Source organism: Mercenaria mercenaria, chromosome 18 (assembly GCF_021730395.1).
Source record: "Mercenaria mercenaria strain notata chromosome 18, MADL_Memer_1, whole genome shotgun sequence".
In the NCBI taxonomy this organism is placed as follows: domain Eukaryota; kingdom Metazoa; phylum Mollusca; class Bivalvia; order Venerida; family Veneridae; genus Mercenaria; species Mercenaria mercenaria.
Window position 1 is genome coordinate 21,186,791 of NC_069378.1, and position 27,156 is coordinate 21,213,946.

Below are 27,156 nucleotides of genomic sequence, written 5' to 3' on the forward strand. Positions count from 1 at the left end.
TCCCTTTTAGGTTACTATAAATAGCTTATTTAGTAACTTTTTAGCTTGACTATATGAAGTATAAGGAGAGCTATCCTACTCGGCCCGGCTTCGGCGTCTTTCCGCGTCCCCACCTTGGTTAAAGTTTTTTTACACTTTCTCTTTTTTCAACTTATCTCTGTAATTACTTGATGGATTTGATTCAAACTTGAAATATAATATAATATATATACTTATTCCTCATCATCATCCACATCATCTGACATAAGGTGCATAACTCTGGCACCAATATTTCATGAATTATCCCCCCTTTTCACTTAGATTTTCAGGTTAAAGTTTTGATGCACTTTCACTCCATCTCTGTTATTACTGAATGGATTTGATTCAAACTTAAAATAGTTGTTCAACATCATCCACATCATATGACACAAGGTGCATAACTCTGGCACCATTTTTTCATGAATTATTCCCCCTTTTTACTTAGAATCTCAGGTTAAAGTTTTGATGCACTTTCACTCTACCTCAGTGAATACTGAATGGATTTGATTCAAACTTAAAATAGTTGTTCAACATTATTACCCTTATCATATGACACAAGATTGATTATGATTTTTTGACCTTCTTGTCCTTAAGTGCAATGATAACAGGTGAGCGATATAGGGCCATTATGGCCCTCTTGTTTCAGTCAGTTGCAGGAAATTGATGGCCAGACTGACTGGTATATTTTTTCAGTCTGTTGAAGGAAATTGATAGCCAAACTGACTGGTATATTTTTTCAGTCTGTTACAGGAAATTGATGGCCAGAGTGACTGGTATATTTTACATTCTGTTGAAGGAAATTGATGGTCAGACTGACTGGTATATTTTTTTCAGACTGTTGCAGGAAATTGATGGCCAGACTGACTGGTATATTTTACATTCTGTTGAAGGAAATTGATGGCCAGACTGACTGGTGTATTTTACATTCTGTTGAAGGAAATTGATGGCCAGACTGACTGGTATATTTTGTATATTCTGTTGCAGGAAATTGATGGTCAGACTGACTGGTATATTTTGTATATTCTCAGAATATTCTGTTGCAGGAAATTGATGGCCAGACTGACTGGTATGATACACTGCATTCAGACGAACCTGATAAATGGCAAGAGGCCTTAATGTAAGTTGCAACATTCTAATACCGTTATCTTAGGGTAGTGCTGGCTTTTGTTTACCATAACCTATCTTTGGTTTGCTAGAATTGAAATTTTAGCTACAGTAGGAGATTCCATGACCATGTACTTACGTTGAATCACATACTCTCTCCTCTGCTAACATTCTTCTGGAGTAGTCACCCATATGGGTTACGAGTGGCAACTATATATAAGCTTACATACAAACAAACACTTCCAGGGTTTAGGCACACCAAGAGGTTTACCATTAGTATATCTTATTTTATATGAGGAGGATTTTTAGCTACAGCTTGTTGTCTGTATCTGAAATAATCCACAGTGGGCGCCTCGGGCATCCTTCCACCGAAAACATGGGTTGGTATGGTATAAATTCCAGTCTTTAATCACCATGAGTGGCAGATACTTGAAACTACTCAATTAACCTCACAACTTAATTTAAACAGTATATAATTTCAAAACTATATTTCTTTTTGAGTTTCATGACCAGTGTCTGTTTAATATGTACATGTTTATGTTGTATCATTGCAGCTGGATTAAGAATGCTGTGATTGGAAACAATAAGCAGAAATCCAATGCTATCAACCATGGTGCTGTACCAAGGTAAGTGTTGTGTTTGTTGTGGCAAGATCCAGTTATAAACTTTATATCTTTCTAAAGGTCTCCAAGTGAATTAATGCTATCTGTTTTATGACCAAAAATGTATTTTCCCAGTTGTAAAAATCATGGAAAAAATGTTTTAAGAAACTTTACCAACTGTTTTATCATTGAAGTTTTGTAACTATCCACTCAGGAGTGGTGGTCTAGTGGTTTTAAAAGGTGTCACCAAATCCGGGGGTTGTGGGTTTGAGTCCCACTTTGGTCAAGACCAAGCCTTCTCATGTTACACAGATGCTGATTTTTCCAGGAAACAGACTCAAGAGTGGTTCAAATAAGCTTGAAGCTTTCATCACAATCAAGCTAAGATGAATTTGTATAAACTAAACTAATCCACTCAAATAAATAAAATCAAAATTTAATTGAAAACATTTTTTCCAAATGTCTGAATTTACAATGGAGAAAACCACATCAAAACTGTCTATGATTCAAATCTCATCAAGATATTCTGAAAATTAAATAAAAAAAGTTTCTATTACCACCCTTGGAAAATGATTTTTTAACTGGTATTGTCACATTAAAGAGAAATCTTACATTTAAAGAGAAATCAGGGAAAAACATTGTTGAGGAAAAGTTGGATCAAATGGTAATAGAGAAGGAATAACAGCCGTTGTGTTAAGGTAATTTTGAAATACAGTGAAACCCCATTAAAAATCAGAAGCCCCCAAAAGTGGAAACCCCTCCAAACTGAACATTGGTAAGTTGCTTTTAACAGGAACCCCCTCCTATAAACCAGAATCCCCCAAAAGTGCAACCCCTTGCTGAACAAAGCTCTAGGTCCAGTGTAAGTTCCTTTAACCCTTAGCCTGCTGGTGGCAAGTGATTCTGCCTTTGCGACCAGTGCAGACCAAGATCAGCCTGCACATCCATGCAGTCTGATCATGGTCTGCACTGTTCACTATTCAGTCAGTAAATTTTTAATAAACACCCCTTCAAATGATAAACGGTACTGCCCAGATTGGAAGATGGACCAGTCCATTATAGAAATTTAGCATGGTAAGGCTTAAACATGAATCATTTCATACTGAACTATGATCTTGGTCTGGAGTAAGTTCTTTTTAACTGGAAACCTCTACATCTTGGTTTTGGGTTAGGTCCTTTTAACTGGAAACCTCTCAAAACTGTGCTTTTCTTTTGATTTTAAAGCTGTTGCTTTAAAAGGATTCAACTGTACAGTCAAACCCATATATTAAAATCACACTTGGGAGAGGCTTTTAATGGACTCGTTAAAATACCCTGTAGATATCTAAATTTAAAAAGAATCCAGTGGTTTTTATGCCCCCGAAGGGAGGCATATAGTTTTTGAACTGTCTGTCAGTCTGTAGGTCTGTCCGCAATTTTCGTGTCCGGTCCATATCTTTGTCATCCATGGATGGATTTTCAAATAACTTGGCATGAATGTGTACCACAGTAAGACGACATGTCGCGCGCAAGACCCAGGTCTGTAGCGCAAAGGTCAAGGTCACACTTAGACGTTAAAGGTCATTTTTTATGATAGTGCATTCATGTCCGGTCCATATATTTGTCATCCATGGATGGATTTTCAAATAACTTGGCATGAATGTGTACCACAGTAAGACGACATGTCACGCGCAAGACCCAGGTCCGTAGTTCAAAGGTCAAGGTCACACTTAGACGTTAAAGGTCATTTTTCATGATAGTGCATTCGTGTCCGGTCCATATCTTTGTTATCCATGGATGGATTTTCAAATAACTTGGCATGAATGTGTACCACAGTAAGACGACGTGTCACGCGCAAGACCCAGGTCCGTAGCTCAAAGGTCAAGGTCACACTTGGACGTTAAAGGTCATATTTCATGATAGTGCATTGATGGGCGTGTCCGGTCCATATCTTTGTCATTCATGCATGGATTTTAAAATTATTGGGCATGAATGTGTACCACAGTAAGACGACGTGTCGCGCGCAAATCCCAGGTCCGTAGGTCAAAGGTCCTAAACTCTAACATCGGCCATAACTATTCATTCAAAGTGCCATCGGGGGCATGTGTCATCCTATGGACACAGCTCTTGTTAAAGCCAGGATTAGTGGCCTCTGTTATCTTTACCAAAGCTTAAACTGTAAATGATGTGAGTATTTTTGTTTTAAAGCAGAAAAGAAAATTTGTTGAAGAAAGTAAAGAAGTTAACATCCTAAAAAAGGAAAGAATTTCGGGGGGACAAAAAATAATGACACTGTAGCAGTGTAGATCTACAGAGGTTGCGGTGTAAAATATTGTTGAAACAGAAGCATATATCATTTTTTCTCCAGATTGTTACAGTGGCTGGTAGATGAAGATGCCCCACAACAGATTAGAACTGATGCTGCTATTGTAATGGGATCAATTGCTAAAGGCACTGTGGATAACATAAACACCCTGGTCGAGGAAGGCAGTGTTGCTGTTTTACTTAAAGGTATTGACAAAAAGTACTGTGTAGTAACATTTGAGATTTTCTGTTGTATATTCAGTTTATGAATATTTATTGATGGTTTCATTAACTTTAAAACTGTAAGATGAATAAAAATGTTTTCTTAAGTGTCTTCCTCAACTTTTAGACATATTGTTTTTGACTTTGGAGTCTGCTTGCCCGTCCACCCACATTATGCTTATAAGAGTTTCTTTACAAAAATGCTTGGCTGGATTTCGTTGAAACTCCACAGGAGTGACTGGAAAGAAGACTAGTTTTGCATATCATTTTTTCTGCACAGATGTATCCCCTTAAAAGCTGTTTTTAAACAACATTTGTCCAGATTACTTCTCCTTTAGTGGGATTTGAATGAAAAAATTGACTTGAATCATCAGTACCAAGGCTTGTTGCCTATAGGTTACTTCTTTTATGGTTATTTTTAGCTCACCTGTCACATAGTGACAAAGTGAGCTTTTGTGATCACCCTTCGTCCGTCGTCTGTGCGTCCGTCAACAATTTCTTGTCTGCACGATAGTGGTTTCATTATTGATTTTATTTTAACCAAACTTGCACACAACTTGTATCACCATAAGATGTCGGTTCCTTTCTTGAACTGGCAAGATCCCATTATGGGTTCCAGAGTTATGGCTCCTGAAAGGGCCAGATATAGCTATTTTGACCTTGTCAGCACAATAGCAGCTTGATTTATGATTTGATTTTAACCAGACTTGCACAAAACTTGTGTCACCATAAGATCTTGGTTCCTTTCTCGAACTAGCCAGATCCCAGTATGGGTTTCAGAGTTATGTCCCCTGAAAGGGCCAGAATTAGCTATTTTGACCTTGTCTGCACAATAGCAGCTTCATTTATGATTTTATTTGAACCAAACTTGCACACAACTTGTATCACCATAAGATCTTGGTTCCTTTCTTGAACTGGTGAGATTCCTTTATGGGTTCCAGGGTTATGGCCCCTGAAAGGGCCAGAATTAGCTATTTTGACCTTGTCTGCACAATAGCAGCTTCATTTATGATTTGAATTTAATCAAACTTGCGTCACCATAAGATCTCGGTTCCTTTCTTGATCCGGCCAGATCCCATAATAAGGGCCAGAGTTATGGCCCCTGAATGGGCCAAAATTAGCTATTTTGACCTTGTCTGTACAATAGCAGCTTCATTTATGATTTGATTTTAACCAGACTTGCATACAACTTGTATCACCACAAGATCTTGCTTCCTTTCTTGAACTGGCCAGATTCCTTCTTGGGTTCAAGAGTTATGGGCCCTTAAAGGTCCAAAATCGGCTATTTTGGCTTTTGCAGCCATATAGAGACTTCATTTATGGTTTTATTTGATACAAATTTCCAAAATATCTTCAACAACAGTAAATCTTGGATTCCACGACAAATCAGATCCATTCGTAGGTTCCAGAGTTATTTTATATCTGATTACCTCCCCTGATTGTAATCAAAATGGATTTATATCAGTAAGTACTTATAAGACTTGTTTGCTTATTTGAAATTTCATTATTGTTATTAGTTGGACTGAGACAATCAGGGTAGATAACTATGGACTGATTTTATGTCAAATTACCTCCCTTTATTTCAAATTAAAATGGGTATATCTCTGTAACTAATGAAGATACTGATCTGAAATTTCATTTATGCCGACATATTTATTTGGCAGATCCTTCTTTTGTTCACTTACAATATTTTTTTTTTTTTTTACTTCCCTTTTACGTTACTATAAATAGCTTATTTTTAGTAACTTTTTTATTATTGGCCATAGGGAAAAACTGAGACCACTTTTCTGTGGTACAACATGGATGGTACCTCCAATTTTTAGGCGTTTTTTTTTTACATATCTACCGGTATACCTTGTAAGAATTTTTTTCTTCTTTTTGGTTAAATTTCTTCCCTTTGTTGTTCCTGTCCTTTGGATTTAGATATTTTTTCTGAGGACCTTCTTGTCCTCAAGTGCAATGTAACAGGTGAGCGATATAGGGCCATCATGGCCCTCTTGTTAACTGAGCTATTGCCCTTTGATAGTTATGCCTCAAGTCTGTTCATGTTTCATTTCCACAACTTCTGTCCATATTTCAGTGTAATCTTCATAATTTAAAGTATATTTTTCTCTGAAACTAGTTAACATGTACCTAGACATTCTGTTTTCTAGAATAAACTGCCTTGTAGGAAGTTGAAATGTGCAGGTAGACATACATTTTTTTCCATAAACACTCAATTATTTGTATTTGCTAGCATCGAGATTCAATTCTTTAAGAGTCTGTTTACTAGACTCAACTAGCTTCTACCTAACACTATACTTAGATAGTTTTCACATTCTCAGTATATTTGAACAGGTTTAAGCAATCCCAGCTTGCCATTTGTTGAGGCGTGTTTACGATGTTTGAGGACTATTTTCATCAGCAATTCAAACTGTGTCAGTTTCATCTATCAGGTAAATTGTCAGCTACTGAAGTAAGAGGAGATTAATTTGCAGTTACAAGGTTACAAGTTACCAGGTGCCCCTCCGTGCATTATTCTACTACGGGCAGGCACTTGGGTAGAACCATTTACCTTCAGTAAGCGTGCTGGATGGCTTCCTCACATGAATAATTGGTTGCCCCAAGTGAGGCTGGAACCAACATCGGTAAGTGGCAAGTGATTCGAAGTCAACGGCTTTAACCACTCAGCCATGGGGGCCCTGGACTTATAACGATGATGTGACAGTAAAACTAACAGAAACAAGAAAACAAAAACATTCCTCCTACTCCGTCTTAGTTATGTTAATAAGTTGTCAGTTACTTGTGGAGAACAAGTCAGTCCTTGTTCAAACTCCAGAATCAATGATGACATTAACCCTTATCATGCTGGACACTATTGGTTCTGCCTTTGCGCCCAGTGTAGATCATGATCAGACTGCACGGATGCATTCATTCACTATCTTTTTGGTAAGCACCCCTTTTAACAGTCAGTTGTACTGTCCAAATTGAAAGATGGACAAGTTCAGTATAGAAATTTAGCAGGGTAAGCATTAACTGACAACCACTGCTTTACTGATATAGTAATGTGGTGCCATTTGTTTATTATGAAGATAGTAAATAGTCAAAAAACATGATGCAATTGTTGTTGTTGTTTTTTTCAAATTAGATAAAATATCAGAATGTCTATAGACAAAGATGGAATTATTTCATTACAGGATCCTACAATCATTCCTCACCTAGTGAACATCATGCAGCAGTCTGTCTGTACACAGGAATGTATCACCAACATTCTAGCTAACTCGTGCCAGGTTTGTCAATCTTTTCATATTTTTTACTGCTGCAGCACATTCATTGTTGAGTTTTAACTTTTATCATGCTGAACACGACTGATTCTGCCTTTGTGACCAGTGTAGACCAGATCATGATCAGCCTGCACATCCATGCAGTCTGATTATGATCTGCACTATTCGCCATTCAGTCAGTATCTTTCAGTTAATGGTACTGTCCAAATTGAAAGATGGACAAGATCATTTTAGAAATTTAGCAGGGAAAGGGTTAAAGAAAACCTGTAAGGAAATAGATTGTCTTTTTATTGGATTGAACAGAGTTTTAATTAAATACAGTACTCAGAAAACTGACAGAGATTGCTTGATATCTAAAATGTTATTACTTTCTCACTACGGTTAATTCCCAACTTTCCCACTCAGTGCAGGTCTAGAGGACTTAAAGGAGTGGACGTAATGTCCGATGAAATTGCTAGGAGGAACATGAGCATGTTTAGTTGTATGTTGCTCACAAACCTTACATGATGTCCATAAAGCGTGTATGCTTGAAATCAATTCCAAAAGAAACTTAATTACTGCTAAGATATTTTTTTGCATAAACTTATTTTTATATCTATGATATGCACAAATTTTTGTCCCCACTTTAAAGCCAGTCTTTGCCAAAATCATGAAATTATATGCAGACATTTTTTTTCACAGCATTTGAAAAATGGAGGTGCTAACTACCAAGTATTATCATAGATAACCAGTATTTCATCCTTATATTACAGAGGCCAATATTTCACTGCTTCCCAGTTGAAAACCAGGTTATTTTTTCCCCATTTTCAGAGAAACTTCCAAAAATATGAAACAATTTTTTTTTTATTTTATCTCTATGGCATATGACTTTCAAAGGACAGGGCCTATTTCCAACTTTTTGATGAAAAGCCTTGAAAGTGGTTCACAAACATGTTACTCATTGATTTATATATTTCCTGTAGAGTATACTCTACTGAAATATTTTACTACTTGTAGACAACAGAGCAACAGAACAAGTTGTGTAAAAATCAGATAGTACCAGTGTTAGTTTCCCTCATTGCCGGTAATGTATATAAAGTCCAGATGCCGACGCTGAAATGTCTAGCTGTGCTGGTGAAAGACAATGATGATACTAGTGACACTGTTGCAAAAGGTATGACATTCTGACAAGAAGATATTTATATTTGTTACAGTGGGAACTTTATAAAAGATCCAAATAAATACCACTAACTAAAATCTAAACAGATATATTCACGGGTCAAAAAGTTCACAATTTTAGAAGTTTTGTTAGCAAAAATATTCCCTAATCCAGGAAAACTGAAGTGCTAAGTTTGTTTGCTTAAGAAATAATATATCTCATTTAGTGATTTGTCGCTGAATAAATCATTGTTTGGAGTTCAGATGTGAAGGCCCTCGTGATATAATAATATGCATCTGAACGTCAAACAATGATTTTATTCAAGAGCAAATCACTAAATGAGATGTATTATTTCGATTCTAACATGTTACCAAGGATTTTAAAGTACATCCTTGATGGCATTCATTATATATTGGCCGTTTTCAATCGGTTTCTTTTCTGGCGCGCCGCTATGCCGTTTGACGCTATGACGTTATAATTGTGACATCAGAATAGTGAATTGTTGTATAATAATTAGGGATGGCAACAAATGTTCGAATATTCGTTCATGACACGAATATTCGAATACTGTTTCACTATTCGAATAGTCTTGAAAAATACAAGATCCTAGGAAATAAATAAAAACCAAATTAAAGAACCAGTATGTTCGTTTATCTAATTTACCAAACTCCGCTTTCATAGTAGATAGGCGCGAAAATGGCTTCTGTCGCTGTCAGACGTGTCACTTTGTATATTAGCGTGCCGAGATTGTACATCGCTATGGTGATGACATCGTAACCTGCAGTAAGTACCTCTTAATTGCTTACCTTTAGAAATTTTACTGGTCATTTATTGATGCAAATCCGTCACAAATCGCCTTGTTTTCGGTAGGTGCGAACCGCATGTATTTAAAAATCATTAGAAAGCACTTGAACAAATGACTCGGTTTTCAGTCAAGGTCGATGTATTGGAGTAAAAAAAAGTGCCGAAAAGTGTTGAAAACAAGTCAAATGTGATGGTATTCATTATTTTAATAAAAAATAGTTTAAGCTTTTGAAACTTTTTCATTATTTTAATGAAAACGGATCATCCTCTTGATATAAATAAATGCATTTCGTATGGAAAAACAAATAGTAGAATCTACTCAATATTCAGACAAAGGGTAAAGTTAAGCAAATTATATCTTTTATTAGACACCCCCACAGTCTTAATTTTACCCTTCGTTTAATTGAAAATATTGTTCATGCTATTACGTGAATCTACTGTCAAAATGCAAGCAATGCCGCCTGTCTTTTTAATATATCACGTGATCATTGGATAGAAAGTCGGCTACATGTAATATCTGTGGAGAGAACCTTACTTACGGGAGGGCTACATCCATGTAAAAATAAGTAAAACCTATATAAAGTATATTAAATGAAGGAAATTAACAAATATTTTATATTAAAAAATATTAAACAAGAGATGAGAACGATTACTCAGTCCTAATTCGTCAATGCCTGAATTACTTCCGGTGTAAATGAAAGTAGAATTAATGCAGATCGCTGTTAATTAGGGTACGATAAATTCATAAGATTTTGAGTTTATTTGTTGATCATTTGATGACCGAATATTCGAATATTCGTTCGGAAGGTTGACCGAATATTCGAATACCAAAATTGGTATTCGTTGCCATCCCTAATAATAATTCACAGTTTTCAGCCTTCTTTGTTAGCTCACCTGTGCTCAGGTGAGTTTTTGTGATCGCTCGATGCCTGTCGTTTATCTGTCTGTCTGTCTGTCAACATTTAGCTTGTGTTTGCAATAGAGGCTGTATTTTTCAACTGATCTTCATGAATTTTGGTCAGAATGATCACCTTGATGAAATCTAGACCAAGTTTGAAAATGGGTCATCTGGGGTCAAAAACTAGGTCACTAGGTCAAATCAAAGAAAAACCTTGTGTATGCGATAGAGGCTGTATTTTTCAATTGATCTTCATGAATTTTGCTCAGAATGATTGCCTTGATGAAATCTAGGCCAAGTTCGAAAATGGGTCATCTGGGGTCAAAAACTAGGTCACTAGGTCAAATCAAAGAAAAACCTTGTGTATGCGATAGAGGCTGTATTTTTCAGTTGATCTTCATGAAATTTGTTCAGAATGATTGCCTTGATGAAATCTAGATAAAGTTTAAATATGGGTCATCTGGGATTAAAAACCAGGTCAAATCAAAGAAAAACATTGTGTTTGCAATAGAGGCTGTATTTTTCAACTGATCTTCATGAATTTTGGTCAGAATGATCACCTTGATGAAATCTAGACCAAGTTTGAAAATGGGTCATCTGGGGTCAAAAACTAGGTCACTAGGTCAAATCAAAGAAAAACCTTGTGTATGCGATAGAGGCTGTATTTTTCAATTGATCTTCATGAATTTTGCTCAGAATGATTGCCTTGATGAAATCTAGGCCAAGTTCGAAAATGGGTCATCTGGGGTCAAAAACTAGGTCACTAGGTCAAATCAAAGAAAAACCTTGTGTATGCGATAGAGGCTGTATTTTTCAATTGATCTTCATGAAATTTGTTCAGAATGATTGCCTTGATGAAATCTAGATAAAGTTTAAATATGGGTCATCTGGGATTAAAAACCAGGTCAAATCAAAGAAAAACATTGTGTATGCGATAGAGGCTGTATTTTTCAATTGATTTTCATGAAACTCAGTCAGAATAATTGCCTTGATGAAATCTAGGTCGAGTTTGAATATGGGTCATCAGTGATTTTTTTTGCGTATTTTTACTGCCGAATATCGGCACTTTCCCCTCGCCAAAATAGGCCATTTTTTCCCAAAAAATCGTCTATTTTTCCCCTAAAAAAGAGATGTTTTCCCCCCTCAAATTATAATATTTTATTTCCAAAATGTAACAGTATATATTCGGGCGTGAGATCCGCGATATCTAACATGAAATTGGCAGAAATGACATCAAAAACGTCCTTTTTTAAGATCAAAATCGCATCAAGGTTACAGTCGCGAAAACACGTGACAAACAAAACATTGCCGATTTTCAAGAGAAATATGGACTTCAGTCGGTTTAAATATGTTTCATTATGTCAGTTAATCATTTATGGTAATGAAAAATGACAATATCTCTCCTAGTTTTTGGAAAATTGGAGATCAAAATCGCCGCGATTGTACCGAATTTCGGATAGTCAAAATTTCGGACGTTATCAAATTTCAAGGGAATGAAGTGAAAATTGATAAATACAATCAATACAAGTTGTATTGGTGTCTTAATTAATTTTATCACCCAAAAATTTCACGATTTTAAATCCAAAAGTGGTTTTGAAAAAATATAAACTCTTTAAACAAAATTCAGTTAGGAAATGTACAGATTTATATCACTTAGTATGGAAATTAAACATATTTATATTTTTCCCAATTTGGGGAATTATCGCGCTTATTTTCCCAATTCAGCGGGCACAGGCACCTTTATTTTTTCCAAAAAAAATCACTGGTCATCTGGGTTCAAAAAGTAGGTCACTAGGTCAAATAAAAAAAACACCTTGTTTATGTGATAGAGGCTGTATTTTTCAATTGATTTTCATGAAATTTGGTCAGAATGATTGCCTTGATAAAATCTATGTCAAGTTTGAATATGGGTCATCTGGGGTCAGAAATTAGGTCACTAGGTCACATCTTAGAAAATACTTGTTTAAACTCAAGAGACCACATTTTTGGTCCAATCTTAATCAAAATTGACCAGAATATTTGTTTCCATGAATCACTAGGTCAAACATGTTTACACTGTTATGGTGTGTTTCTCAGGTGAGCGACCTAGGGCCATCTTGGCCCTCTTGTTAAGGTAGTTCTGCACGTTTCGATCAAAACTTTTCCTACAATGAAGAATTTAATTAAACTCTGATTTTTCAAAACTTCAGAATATACCTAGAAAATTCAGCAAATAAAAAAGATAGGGACGTGTGCTTGATTTTTTGCTAGACTGATTTGAAAAATTTGGACCTCATGCAATATTGCATAATGGGAGTCTATGGGAAAATCATAACTTTCATAACATTTTCGCGAATAGAATTTTTTCTACAATGTGGATTTTGATGAAACTTCCCACGGTTGTTAATAAACATATGCACTATAATTTGATGAAATAAAATGTGCTAATTTTTGAGATATTTGACCATAATAAAAGTGAACTGGACATTTCACGCAAATTTAACACATTATTTTGATTTTTTAATGTGCCATATGTATTAATATCATATTTTGACTTTAGAAATATAGCAACAGTGCCATTGTAATAAATTTACTCACAGGTTTCAATTAATTCATAAACTGATTTTCATTTCCGTACGCCAAATCCAGGCTTTATTCTACGTTTTCCAGATAAATAACGTTACGCCATCACTTCCGGTTTTTCAAACGTGCAGAACTACCTTAATAGGAAAATGAATCGGATCGTGTTAGAATTGACTATACTGACATGTCTTGGTGAATGTGGAAATTTACGTTGGCTGATAATTTTGTAACTTTTGAATTCTTTAAATTGGCAAACACTTCCACGTAACTAACTTTTCCAATACAGGACATAATCTGCATTTAAAAGTGTAATTTTACCTGTTATGAGAGACAACCTCTTTGGGTCACCATTTTCTATACCCATTTAAAATACTGTTTTACCTGTTATGAGGGACAGCCTGTTTATAAGAGCAAGTATTTTTCATTTTGCAAGAGTGATCTGGATTTTGATATGTCAGGGTTTACTGGAATAATTAAATGGTCATGAATTTATATTTTGGTATTAATTATCAGTTAATACCATAGATCCAAATATTGGGAGCATATTTATAATTTTCTTGTACAGTTAAATTTAACACCTTTATTTCTTGTTGAACAGTGTGAATTTGTTTCCTTTTTGAATCAGCAAATTCACCTCATTTACACTTTTATAGTCTTTGATAGAAATACAGATATCTTCTACATGAGGTGAATTCAAAACACATTTGTAGTTCTTTATATTTCATCTTTGTGAGCAGCGAAGCGTGCCCACAGATTTACCATACCACAAATTTACAGTCTATGCAGGCCTCGATCTTAACCTACTTTTGCTGGTAGCCAGCAGGGCTACCAACTTGTGAAATCAAGTAGCCCGACCAGGTTTCTGGTAGTCCCGTTTTGGAAAAGAGAAAAATATATACAGTCTTCGCCTTAATTTTTTTCAGCACTTGTCCTTTCGGGCAAGTAAGTTAAGAAAACCACTTGCCCGAAAACATTTTTAATTGCCCAAAATCATTTTGTTTATAAATATGATGTATTTTAGTTTATGCTTGATTCAACATTCAGTTATTTAAATGGTAGGCAACTAACCTACCCACACTACCCATGGGCAGGCTAAGCCAACATAAGTGGATAACCATGTTGCAATATTCAAGTATTTAAGCAGACAGAAATTATGGGAGAAAACTGTAGAAAAAAAGTAAGACCTATACCAGTATCTAGTTATATGCCAGGCGTGGGGTTCAAATTTGCACTACCCTTCTAAAACTTACTTTTTTAGCCAGGGCCTTTAAAATATAGTGTAGCTGTTCAAATTTAACTGCAATAATGGATCAGCCTGGTTAGCCCCCACCCCTCCACTGCCCCCAACCCCCAAAAAAATGTTGTTTCTGGTGGCATAGCCATCAAAAGTAGGGTCGGTAGGTTGGTATATTTTTTTTAAGCATTATTATCAAGTAAATGTAGCCTATTATCAGTCCGGGGCGACGTGGGCACAATAATCATCATCAACCCACCCGTGTTTTAAAGCGAAAAGAAAAAACATTAACAATTATCGGTAATTATTCTGTTTATAAACAAGTAATTGGCCTTGTTTTCATCATCAATTAAAACCCCCTCAAAGAGCTAAAAGAAGTGTTGGTATCATGGCATCTGAAGTGGAGATCAAAGCGGTTTATTTGCCCCAGATTGTCATGGCATTACGTCATGTTTTTGCGCCATGTGGCACATCACTGTCTGATCGTACGGCCTCGGTTCTTTAGATTGCTGAGAAGAAATCAGTAAAAAAGTATCTTCTTTATTTTTTTAAAAGCGAATGTGCAATATCCCGTATAAACTGACAGGTAAATGTGTCAAACGATAATAGTAGATGATATCCTACCTCTGTGACCTATTTGCCCTCAAGGAATTTACATTATTGTTTGAAAAGAATATCTGACATAGTGTCGAGTCAAAAAAGACATGTACAAAGCTTCATTTACTTATTAAACTTATTAAAAACCACAGCGACATCATACTGCTTTATTTTAAAACAATCATTGTTTTTATTTACGTTCACGAGGTCCCGTAACCTATTCATCCGCACTTGCAGAAATCTGTTTGCCAAAAATCGTTTTACTCAATGTATCTAAATTGCTGCCGCTTTTTCATTATTTAAGATTTTTTAATTCTGTTTTTTGTACTTTCTTGTCAAAAGTCTGAATTTTATGACCATAGTATGTATTATTTATTTACTTTTAGAAAGAAAGAAATAATTAAGATCGCGCTGTTTGAAATTTTACAAATAATTGTATGAAACTTCGATCGTTTTTAGCTCATCTGATTTTTTGAAAAAAAATGATGAGTTATTGTCATCACTTGAGCGGTTGTTGGCGTCGGCATCGGCGTTGCCTGGTTAAGTTTTATGTTTAGGTCAGCTTTTCTCCTAAACTATCAAAGCTATTGCTTTGAAACTTGGAATACTTGTTAACCATCATAAGCTGACCCTGTATAGCAAGAAACATAACTCCATCTTGCTTTTTGCAAGATTTATGGCCCCTTTTGTAATTAGAAAATATCAGATTTCTTGGTTAAGTTTTATGTTTAGGTCAACTTTTTCTCTTAAACTATCAAAGCTATTGCTTTGAAACTTGCAACACTTGTTCACCATCATAAGCTGACCCTGTACAGCAAGCAACATAACTCCATCTTGCTTTTTGCAATAATTATTGCCCCTTTTGGACTTAGAAAATCATTTTCTTGGTTGAGTATTATGTTTAAGTCAACTTTTCTCATGAACTATCAAAGCTATTGCTTTGAAACTTGGAATACTTGTTCACCATCATAAGCAGACCCTGTACATGAAGAAACATAACTCCATCTTGCTTTTTGCAAGATTTATTGCCCCTTTTGGACTTAGAAAATCAGTTTTCTTGGTTAAGTTTTATGTTTAGGTCAGCTTTTATCCTAAACTATCAAAGCTATTGCTTTAAAACTTGCAACACTTGTTCACCATCATAAGATGACCCTGTACAGCAAGAAACATAACTCCATCCTGCTTTTTGCAAGATTTATGGCCCCTTTTGGACTTAGAAAATATCAGATTTCTTGGTTAAGTTTTATGTTTAGGTCAACTTTTTCTCTTAAACTATCAAAGCTATTGCTTTGAAACTTGCAACACTTGTTCACCATCATAAGCTGACCCTGTACAGCAAGCAACATAACTCCATCTTGCTTTTTGCAATAATTATTGCCCCTTTTGGACTTAGAAAATCATTTTCTTGGTTGAGTATTATGTTTAAGTCAACTTTTCTCATGAACTATCAAAGCTATTGCTTTAAAACTTGCAACAGTTTTTCATCATCATAAGTGGACACTGAACATCAAGAAACATAACTCTATCCTGCTTTTTGCAAGAATGATGGCCCTTTTTAGACTTAGAAAATCATGGGTAGGACAATATTTCTTTTACACAAAAAAAATCAGATGAGCGTCAGCATCCGCAAGGCGGTGCTCTTGTTATAGAATTTTGCCTACATTTCTGTCGACATCTTATTAAAATCGTTATAAAATTCAAACTGTATTACTTCTAAAGCGGTGCTGAAAATTTAAAGCGATTATATTAAAAAATGAATGCACTACAAGCGTTTTTTGTGTATGTGTCGATAAACATTTAAGTAACGGCGATACGATAGGTCGCACGTGCTCGTGGAATGGAAAATTACTGGCATGACATTTTGATATCTTTACGATTCACAGGTAAATTCCAGTCAATCCGGGTAATTTTTAGGGATGTAATTTCTGAATTTTGTAAAGTTACTTTATATATTGCAAATCTAAAGTCATCAATTCATGCATAAATATACGAAAGCTAGTATTCAGGATGTTCATTTCAGATTCATGAAGTCCTTTTTATAATTATTGTGAAAATTAAGGGATTTAAATTTCGGAAAAATGGCCGACCGGTGTTATGCGGACCGAAAATATCGTTGTCATTTAAAAGGAAACATCAGATAAACCGGTGAAATTTCAAGCTTTTATTATTAACATGTTTGAAAACTTAGTAGCCCGACAGACTACCCAGCATGGGAAATTCGGTAGTCCGTCCGAAAAACTGGTAGCCTCGGGCTACCGGGCTACCGTCAAGATCGAGGCCTGCTATGTGTTTTATCCGAAACTGAAAAACAAATAGTTCCATGTCCTCCATAAATTTTACGTAATTCAAGTCTGTTTAACTTTCAGAAAGCTACTGAGATTCAACTTTATCAAAAAATACATTGCTTAAGTATATATTTGTCATAATCTATATTTTATAACAAAAACAAAGCGTATGAAAATGAGCATGCTTGCTTTGATTGTTTCATGGAGTACTTCTTTGTTACAGCCACACATAATGGAGAACCATTCCCAAACCTTTTGGTGCAGTTGTTGTACAGAGATAAAACATCTGAGATGCAGATCTTAGCAGCTAAAGTGCTTGCATACATGTGCAGAGGTGGAGCTATTGATCCACACGACCCAAAAATAGCCATGAAGGTACAATGTTTGCATACATATGTAGAGGAGTCCAGATCTATAGATCTGTCTGACCCAAAAATAGCCATGAATGTTATACAGCAATACTATGCAGATCTTTAATTCTTGCATACATATGTAGAGGTGGAGCTATAGATCCACCTGACACAAAAATAGCCATGAAAGTAATATAGTATGCAGATCTTTAATTATTGAATACATGTGTAGAGGCAGAGCTATAAATTAACATGACACATAAAATGGCCATGAATGTAGTGCTGTATGCATTTCTTTAATTCTTGCATGCGCTTGTAGCAGTGTTCAGAGCTATTGATTCACATGATATAAAAATAGCCATGAAGGTTATCAGTATGTATGATTTTAATTCATGCATGCATATGCAGAGATGGAGCTATAGATAGGGGTGAGTATTGAGGCCAATTTTGACTATTGCAATACTATTGATATTGCTGAAAAACTATTGCGATACTATTCTATTGCAGGTTACTATTGCGATACTATTGCAATAGTTATCGGCCACCATTTTTTATACAGTAAAACTACCAACTGGCATTATTACACAGTGTAAGACACGGCACTTTTTATAATTGCTGTTAATACACATTGAGATGTTTATATAACTGAAATGGACAGAAATAAATCTAACATTAAATATTTTTAACATTTTTTCTATTTCTTGCCTTCCTTGGCTTTGAAACAATAAGTAAAACAATAAACCTTTGCAAGTTATACTCAAACGTATTGGCCATTTTGTTGCGAATGTCAACGTGTTTAATAACCCAAAGCATCGAAAAAGACAAAAATTGACAGATCAGACTAAGGTGTACCAGCACTAAATGAAAGGCCCTACCGAACAGTTTGCTATATCATACAAGTAGCCTACTTTCTCCATGTCCATAATACTTTTTCTCATTTAAGGTTAACAGGTTATTTAAATATATTTAATCAAAGTTTCTGAGGAACTAAATTTATTAATTATCTCCCAGACTTCTCAGTCCTTTATGGTAGTTTAATTTCGTGAGGGTAATTATTGTAATGGAGATGTAATCATTTTCTGAGGTGCAAATGAAAGCTGGCTCTGTTTCTTGGTTTATAAATTATTAATTATTTCTGTATTTACTAAAATTTCAAAACTATCGAAACTATCAATTGTTGAAGGAACTATTGGCGATTGTTACTGGATCGTGACTTTTCTATCGATGCATACTGTCGGGACACTCAGTATCGCAATGCATCGATATTTCGATTTATCGTTACACCCCTAGCTATAGATCCACAGGACACTAAAATAGCCATTGAGGTAATCTACTACAAGTGTTTCAATCTTCCACGTTAGTTTGTTTTACATTTAAGATTGAAATAGTTTTCACTCATGGACACCAGATTGTGTCTGTGCCATAAATATTGCTCTGATGTTCATTAGGTGAAAGATATTTCAATATTACACTGAAGCAAATATCCTGAATATCTCTAATGCTCGCATACATCTGTAGAGTTAGAGCTTGTATATATAACTGGCCATGTATGTAGGGCAAAAAGATAAAGTCTGACAGACATTGTTAGTAAAATGAGATCTTGTTTACACATCAGTTGATTATATAAATGAAATTTAGGTTAGTACTGAGGTTAAATCAATATTGTTTGAAATTTGAAATGCTTGCATTTAGGCAATAGACACAAAACTATTAAAATCATCTCCTATTAATGCTATGCATTAGGAAGATCAAGTACTTTAGTCAGATTGTACATGAATCAACAATATTGTAACAGTGCTATAATCTTTTTTTTATTTCATTGCTGTGAAATCAATTGATTTCTTTATGGGTAGAATAAGTGATAAAGACCAACAAGTGCAAACACTTAAGTACATGCTATAAGAAGAACTTGGGGTACAGTCTATTCCTAATATCTTAAAATGACAGTCAATCTTCGTCTGTTTGAACTCAGATAATTCGACACCACCTTTTGCTCTAACTCATCGTTAGGTCCCGGCAAAATCCCTATATAGTGCATTTTGCTGGTCCTGTCGGGTTCAAGTAACCGAAGGTCAGCTGTATTTATTTTCAGTATCTTCCAGACTCAGCGTAATATGTAGTACAGCCTCTCCAGAGCGGCCCTCTCTTAAGCAAAAACCTTTATAACAACATCATCAGATTTTCCCTAAGCTGCAATATAATATCAAATTCACCTCTCCAGGACAACAACCTCTACATAACAGTCAATATTTGTATCTCCCAAAGGATGTTGCTCTACAGAGGTTGCACTGTACTTTGAAATCATTTTCTTTTGCTGATATAGAATTTTTTTTTTCTGACAAAGAGGCTATTTCGTGTTGATATGAATTGATGGATTTCAGCTTTTTAACTTAAAACAAACGGAAGTTTGACCTGTTCTTTGGGATTCAAGTTCAATCTATTGACACAAACACAAAATCTGCGAAAATTTGTCCCATGAACATTAATGATTTCCCAGTATTATCAGTCAAACTTTAATTTATTCTTTCAGACGCTGCCTTGTTTGATCAGAATGTGTAGTAAGGACCGAACTCTAGAGGAGAATGTTGAGGGAGCCGAGACGCTCGCATACCTCCTGGAAGTGGATGCCACTTTACAGAGGACAGCGTCCATATCAGAGCGTATCATTAAAACACTGTCAGAATATTTGAAATATACGGATGTTCAACAGATTACTAGAAGTGGGAAGCAGAGTGTTAGTATAATAATTGAGCAGCACCACAAGAAAACCAATATAGTGCATTTGCGACCAGCATGGATCCAGACCAGCCTGCACATCCGCGCAGTCTGGTCAGGATCCATGCTGTTTGCTTTCAAAGTCTATAGCAATTAGAGATTATTTTGCCTGGTTGCATTTTGTGCTTCTAAAAGGTCTTTTTACAGATCATATTAACCCTTATCATGCTGGGCACGATTGGTTCTGCCTTTGCAACCAGTGTAGATCATGATCAGTCTGCACATTCATGCACTCTGATCATGATCTGCACTGTTCGCTATTCAGTCAGTATCTTTTTGGTAAGCACCCCTTTTAACAGTTAATGGTACTATCCAAATTGGAAGATGGACAAGTCCATTATATAAATTTAGCATGGTAAGGGTTAATTACAGAAGGTTTTTTCCGTGCTTACAATTCTGCGATGGTTGTGTAATGCTCATATTATCTAATATGGACTGCAAAATGTTAATACTTCTGATACTAATTCTTGAATTTTGCTATAAATATTTTACCATCAATGTTCTAATACCTTGTGTTTCAGGATATACACTGGGGTAATGAAATGAAACAAGCAGCATTTAAAGCATTTGCAGCCCTTGGTGCTAATGAAGAAGATATTAGAAAACAGGTAATAAAAAGATTAAATCTGGCTCAGGCATAAAGTAGGATTTACTAGAAAATTGTGTTCTAGTTACCAGTTTTTATCAATTTGGCTACTGTTTTCACCAAATTTGGACGCCAACATTAACACTGACGCCTACGCACAGGTGAGTCCAATAGCTCAAACCATATGCTGGCCCCCCAACTTCAAAATTGGGGGCTGCTCCTACGCCTATGAACATGCTCAAACTTGTGTCATGTATGAAATGGAATTCATTTTATTTTACTTTTAATACTTCCATGTAACATCAGGGTGATTATTTTGCTGAATATGTTTTGAAAAATGTGGCTGAATAAAATTAGGAGACAACAACAGTACAAATAATTAGACATGGCAGTTTTTAGGCAGGCAAGGTTACACTATCATATTACAGGCAAGAGTTCAAATTTGCACCTGAAATGTGAAAGTACAAATAAAATATTGTGCAAATTCAACTCATCCCTCTCAAATACTTTGAATAATTGTACAAAAATACCAGCCATGATAATTATATTGCAGGTGAGCTTTTGTGATCGCCCTGTGTCCGTCATCGTCAACAATTTGACTGTTTGACTGTTAACACTCTAGAGGTCATAATTTTGGCCCAATCATAATGAAACTTGGTCAGAATGTTACCCTCAATAAAATCTTGGACGAGTTTGATATTGGGTCATCTGGGGTCAAAACTTGATCACCAGGCTAAATCTAAGGAAATGCTTGTTAACACTGTAGAGGCCACATTTATGACTGTATCTTCATGAAACTTGGTCAGCTGAGCTTTTATGATCGCCCTGTGTCTGTCATCCGTCCGTCTGTCCGTCGTCTACAGTTTGACTGTTAACACTCTAGAGGTCACAATTTTGGCCCAATCTTAATGAAACTTGGTCAGAATGTTACCCTCAATAAAATCTTGGACGAGTTCGATATTGGGTCATCTGGGGTCAAAACTAGGTCACCAGGCCAAATCAAAGGAAAAGCTTGTTAACACTCCAGAGGTCACAATTTTGGCCCAATCTTAATGAAACTTGGTCAGAATGTTACCCTCAATAAAATCTTGGACAAGTTTGATATTGGGTCATCTTGGATAAAAAACTAGGTCACCAGGTCAAATCAGAAGGAAAAGATTGTTAACACTCCTGAGGTCACAATTTTGGCCCAATCTTAATGAAACTTGGTCAGAATGTTACCCTCAATAAAATCTTGGACGAGTTCGATATTAGGTCATCTGGGGTCAAAAACTAGGTCACCAGGTCAAATCAAAGGAAAAGCTTGTTAACACTCTAGAGGTCACAATTTTGGCCCAATCTTAATGATACTTGGTCAGAATGTTAACTTTAATAAAATCTTGGACAAGTTCGATATTTGGTCATCTGGGGTCAAAAGCTAGGTCACCAGGTCAAATCAAAGGAAAAGCTTGTTAACACTCTAGATGTCACAATTTTGTCCCAATATTAGTGAAACTTGGTCAGAATGTTACCCTGAATAAAATCTTGGACGAGTTCAATATTGAGTCATCTTGGGTAAAAAACTAGGTCACCAGGTCAAATCAAAGGAAATGCTAGTTAACACTCTAGTGGTCACAATTTTGGCCCAATCTTAATGAAACTTGGTCAGAATGTTACCCTCAATAAAATCTTGGACGAGTTCGATATTGGGTCAACTGGGATCAAAAACTAGGTCACCAGGTCAAATCAAAGGAAAAGCTTTTTAACATTGTAGAGACCACATTTATGACTGTATCTTCATGAAACTTGGTCAGAATGTTAATCTTGATGTTCTTAAGATCCGTTTAGAATCTAATTCATGTAGGCTCAAAAACTAGGTCACCAGTTCAAATCAAAAGAAAAGCTAGTTAACACTGTAGAGGCGATATTTGTGACCATATCTTAATGAAACTTGGTCAGATTGTTATTCTTGATGATCTTTAGGTCAAGTTCAAATCTGGGTTAGGTAAGGTCAGAAACTAGGTCACTAGTTCAATTCAAAGGAAAAGCTTGTGAACACTCTAGAGGCCACATTTATGACTGTATCTTCATGAAACTTAGTCAGAATGTTAATCTTGATGATCTTTAGGTCAGGTGAGTGATACAGGGCCTTCATGGCCCTCTTGTTTAAGATACAGCCTTGAAATTTGGATGACATGTACAGTTTTGCACACTGATACAAAAACTGACTTTCAGTTACCATGAATGTGACCTACTGACCTACCTTCTTAACATTTTAGTATCAGTTTGCCATTTGAAATACGTGGCTCATATTACTCAGGTGAGCGATTCAGGGTCATCATGACCCTCTTGTTTGTATGTATCTCAGTAACCGTTTGTGGGGATAGATTGAAACTTAACACACTTATTCACTGAGATAAACTGACTTACATTGCACAGGTATTTTGCTTTTGTGATCACCCTGTGTCCGTCATCCGTCAGTCGTCCGTCGTCAACAATTTGACTGTTAACACCCTATAGGTCTCAGTTTTGGCCAAAACTTAATGAAACTTTGTCAGAATGTTACCCTCAGAAAAATCTTGGACGAGTTCGATATTGGGTCATCTGGGGTCAAAAACTAGGTCACCAGGTCAAATAAAAGGAAAAGCTTGTTAATACTAGAGGTCACAATTTTGGCCCAATCTTAATGAAACTTGGTCAGAATGTTACCCTCAATAAAATCTTGGATGAGTTCGATATTGGGTCATCTGGGGTTAAAAACTAGGTCACCAGGTCAAATCAAAGGTAAAGCTTGTTAACACTCTATAGGTCACATTTTTGGCCCAATTTTAATGAAGCTTGGTCAGAATGTTACTCTCAGTAAAATCTTGGATGAATTCCATATTGGGTCAGTGGGTCAAAAGCCAGGTCACCAGGTCAAATCAAAGGAAAAGCTTGTTAACACCTTAGCGGTCACAATTTGAGCCAAATCTTAATGAAACTTGGTCAGAATGTTACCTTAAATAAAGTCTTGGACAAGTTTGATATTGGGTCATCCGGGGTCAAAAACTAGGTCACCAGATCAAATCAAAGGAAAAGCTTGTTAACACTGTAAAGGCCACGTTTATGACTGTATCTTCATGAAACTTGGTCAGAATGTTAATCTTGATGATCTCAAGGTCAAGTTTGAATCTTGGTCATGTAGGTTCAAAACTAGGTCACCAGGTCAAATCAAAGGAAAAGGTAGTTTACACTGTAAAGGCCACATTTATAACCGTATCTTAATGAAACTTGGTCAGAATGTTAATCTTGATTATCTGTAGGTCAAGTTTAAATCTGGGCCAGGTGGGGTCAAAAACTAGGTCACTAGGTCAAATCAAAGGAAAACCTTGTTAACACTAGAGGCCACATTTATGACTGTATCTTCATGAAACTTAGAATGTTAATCTTTGTGATCTTTAGGTCAAGTTCGAATCTGGGTCATGTCTGGTAAAAAAACTAGGTCACCGGGTCAAATAAAAAGAAAAGCTATCTAACACTTTAGAGGCCACATTTATGACCATATCTTAATGAAACTTGGTCAGAATGTTAATCTTGATGATCTTTAGGTCAATAGATCAGGTGAGCGATACAGGGCCTTCATGGCCCTCTTGTTACAAAATTATGTCCGGTTTATCTTAGCAGTTTTTGGTTAAGTTTTTGTATGTAAGTTGCTATCTCAGTACACACTAATTGGAATGCATTCAAAGCTTCACACACTTGTTCACTGTGATGATCTGACTTACATTGCATAGGTTCCAGAACTCTACTTTGCTTTTTTACCAAATATTCCCCTTTTTCCACTTAGCAGTTTTTGGTTATGTTTTTATATGTAAGCTGGTATATGCTTTTCTGTTGTTCTTATATTACCACGATTGGTGTAAGACACCCAACCATGACACACCCAATTGAGGTTATATACCCAGATAGGAAGATATGCCCAACCTGTTTAACTACATCTACAATAGAGAAGACCAAAATTTTTTCAATATTTATTTTATAAGAAAAGCTTAGGTTCATATTTTCAAACTTTTACCGATTTGCAGTACATTTACTAATGATGTGTCGAACGGTTTCATGAGCTTCATGGCCTAAAGTTTTTATATATCATTCCGAATTACACAAAACAGTTTCAGGATGCATTAGATGGCGTCAGGTTGTAATGAATCATTTCATTTTACAGTGCACATACTCATGTTTCGTTAAACCACTTCACAAATGGCGGCATGGCATCAAATTTTTATATGCCGCTCCAAGTTACACAAAACAGTTTCAGTATGCATTAGCCGGTGCCAAGTTTTCATGAATCATTCCATTTTACACTGCACGAACTCATGTTGCGTTAAAAGTTTTCACATTGGACTGCATGGCATCAAATTTTTATACGCCACTCTGAATTACACAAAGCAGTTTCAGTATGCACTAGACAGCATCAAGTTCTAATAGATCATTTCATGCAACACTGCACATTCTCATGTTGGTTTAAAAGGCTTCACATTGAGCTTTATGGTATCATGTTTTGTCGGATGATTTCATATTTCGATGCAACGCAACAAGTTTTTCAATGCATCGTTTCATGTTTCAGTGGGAGGCATGAAGTTGTGTATTAAATGGTTTCAAAATACAATGTGTTGAACACAAATTTGTTGGACAATATGGAGTTTTAGACTAGACATCATTGAAATGCTCTGCACTGACTGACTTGTTAATGGATGGATTGTATATTTACTAATTGTGGCTGTGACTGCCGCCCATGTATAACTTAATGGTATATATTGGTAAATGCAGTATTTCTAGGGTTGCAGTAAATTAGGTTGGTATGTTGTGCATCTCTGCTTTTACTAACAGTAGAATTAATTTTTCTGGTGTGTAATTTAAAAACAAGCTTTTTTAGTACCATGTTATGGATTTCAATTCTTTATTAATTACCTCCTTTTAATATGATGAAATATTTCATTATATTAAATTTATTTTTTGTTATCAATTCAAAAATAAAATCACATTAAATCTTTAAAATACAGATATTAGCATTTGAAAGCATTCGCCAATTATAGATTTCCAGACCTTTTCAAACTTCATAATGTCTTGAATTATATGATATATAGTTATGATTTATATACAGTTTTAGTATATTGCCTTATTACTTGGAAGATGTTGTAATGGTATGCAATATGATTTGTAAGAAATGTCCCTAGGCGGAGGACATTGGTAACTCTGTTACAAATTCTTGTTAAGTTAACTTTTCTTTATGGTCAGTGTGTTTGTGAATATTTCTTCATTCAAAATTTTATGTTGTTCTTGAAAAAATTTGTATTTATATGTATATTTATGTTAACAGTCTTTATAACTTCTGTGATTTCAGATTATTGAAACAGAGAATTTGATGGACTGTGTGGTAGCAGGTTTGAACAGTAGTGACATGAAGGTGGCAGCCGCAGCTATACGGTGTTTACACAGTTTGTCAAGGTCTGTTCAGTTGTTGCGAACAACGTTTCAAGATCATGCCGTTTGGAAACCTCTGATGAAGGTAAAACTTCGTGTGCAATGTTAAAAAAATATAAGGGGAGCAGGTGGTAGTGTGTAGGTTAAGGTATTAGCTGCTCAACCTGGATGTCATTGATTTTGAAGCCCTACTGAACTCTTAATTGGTTCTATTTTTTTGCAGCAGAGTGGTTACGGTCACTGATTTCTAATCACATGCCCCACACCAGTGTGGATTGAAAATGTTGCTCAGAGTGTAAGAACCATTCAGCTGGCTGGTTCTACCCAGGTTTGTGTCTGTACACCAAATATTGCATGGAAGGGCACCTGGAATCATACTCCACCATCAGAAGCTGAACAGTTACCATATGACCTATAACTTCGTCAGTGTAATATAAATTGACCGAAACAAAAACAAAACAAGATAGCCCTGGTTGTTCATTAAAGTGGGCTTGAGTGTGATTCAAATACTGTATCATTTAATTTCGTGTGCATGAAATTTCGTGGTTTTGTTCAAATCGACAATTTCATGGGGATATGAATTCATGGATTTCAACTTTTAAACATAAAACGAATGGGAATTTTACTTGTTCTTTGGGATTAAATTTCGTGGATGGACTCAACCACGAAATCCACGAAAATTAGTCCCCCACGAATATTAATGATTTCACAGTAGGTTTTATGCTTCCATCACCAGTGAGCTAATATTAATCAGTATGAACTAAACTAATGAAGATGCAGGTGAAATAGAGTATGGTGCTTCATCAGCTTAAGTTTTTTATGAAAGATTTACGCTTACAAATTACAAATATCTTAAAGCAAAAATAAAGAGCATAATTGAGCCGTGCCATGGGAAAACCAACATAGTGGGAATGCGACCAGCATGGATCCAGACCAGCCTGCGCATCCGCGCAGTCTGGTCAGGATCCATGCTGTTCGCTTTTAAAGCCTATTGGA

At 35.7% G+C, this 27,156-nt stretch overlaps 1 protein-coding gene across 3 annotated transcripts in view; it reads left to right on the top strand.

The window, feature by feature from the left end:
* LOC123537870 (armadillo repeat-containing protein 8-like) overlaps positions 1 to 27,156 on the top strand; it is a 57,808-nt gene that overhangs the window by 3,594 nt on the left and 27,058 nt on the right. For all 3 annotated transcript variants that reach the window (XM_053529952.1, XM_045321757.2, XM_045321755.2), the window contains exons 2-11: positions 1,062 to 1,135; positions 1,677 to 1,748; positions 4,072 to 4,214; positions 6,567 to 6,664; positions 7,406 to 7,498; positions 8,489 to 8,645; positions 17,234 to 17,385; positions 19,891 to 20,094; positions 20,657 to 20,743; positions 26,081 to 26,245. In XM_053529952.1, coding sequence (XP_053385927.1) covers positions 1,062 to 1,135; positions 1,677 to 1,748; positions 4,072 to 4,214; positions 6,567 to 6,664; positions 7,406 to 7,498; positions 8,489 to 8,645; positions 17,234 to 17,385; positions 19,891 to 20,094; positions 20,657 to 20,743; positions 26,081 to 26,245 — 1,245 coding nt within the window. The remainder of the gene's footprint in view (positions 1 to 1,061; positions 1,136 to 1,676; positions 1,749 to 4,071; positions 4,215 to 6,566; positions 6,665 to 7,405; positions 7,499 to 8,488; positions 8,646 to 17,233; positions 17,386 to 19,890; positions 20,095 to 20,656; positions 20,744 to 26,080; positions 26,246 to 27,156) is intronic.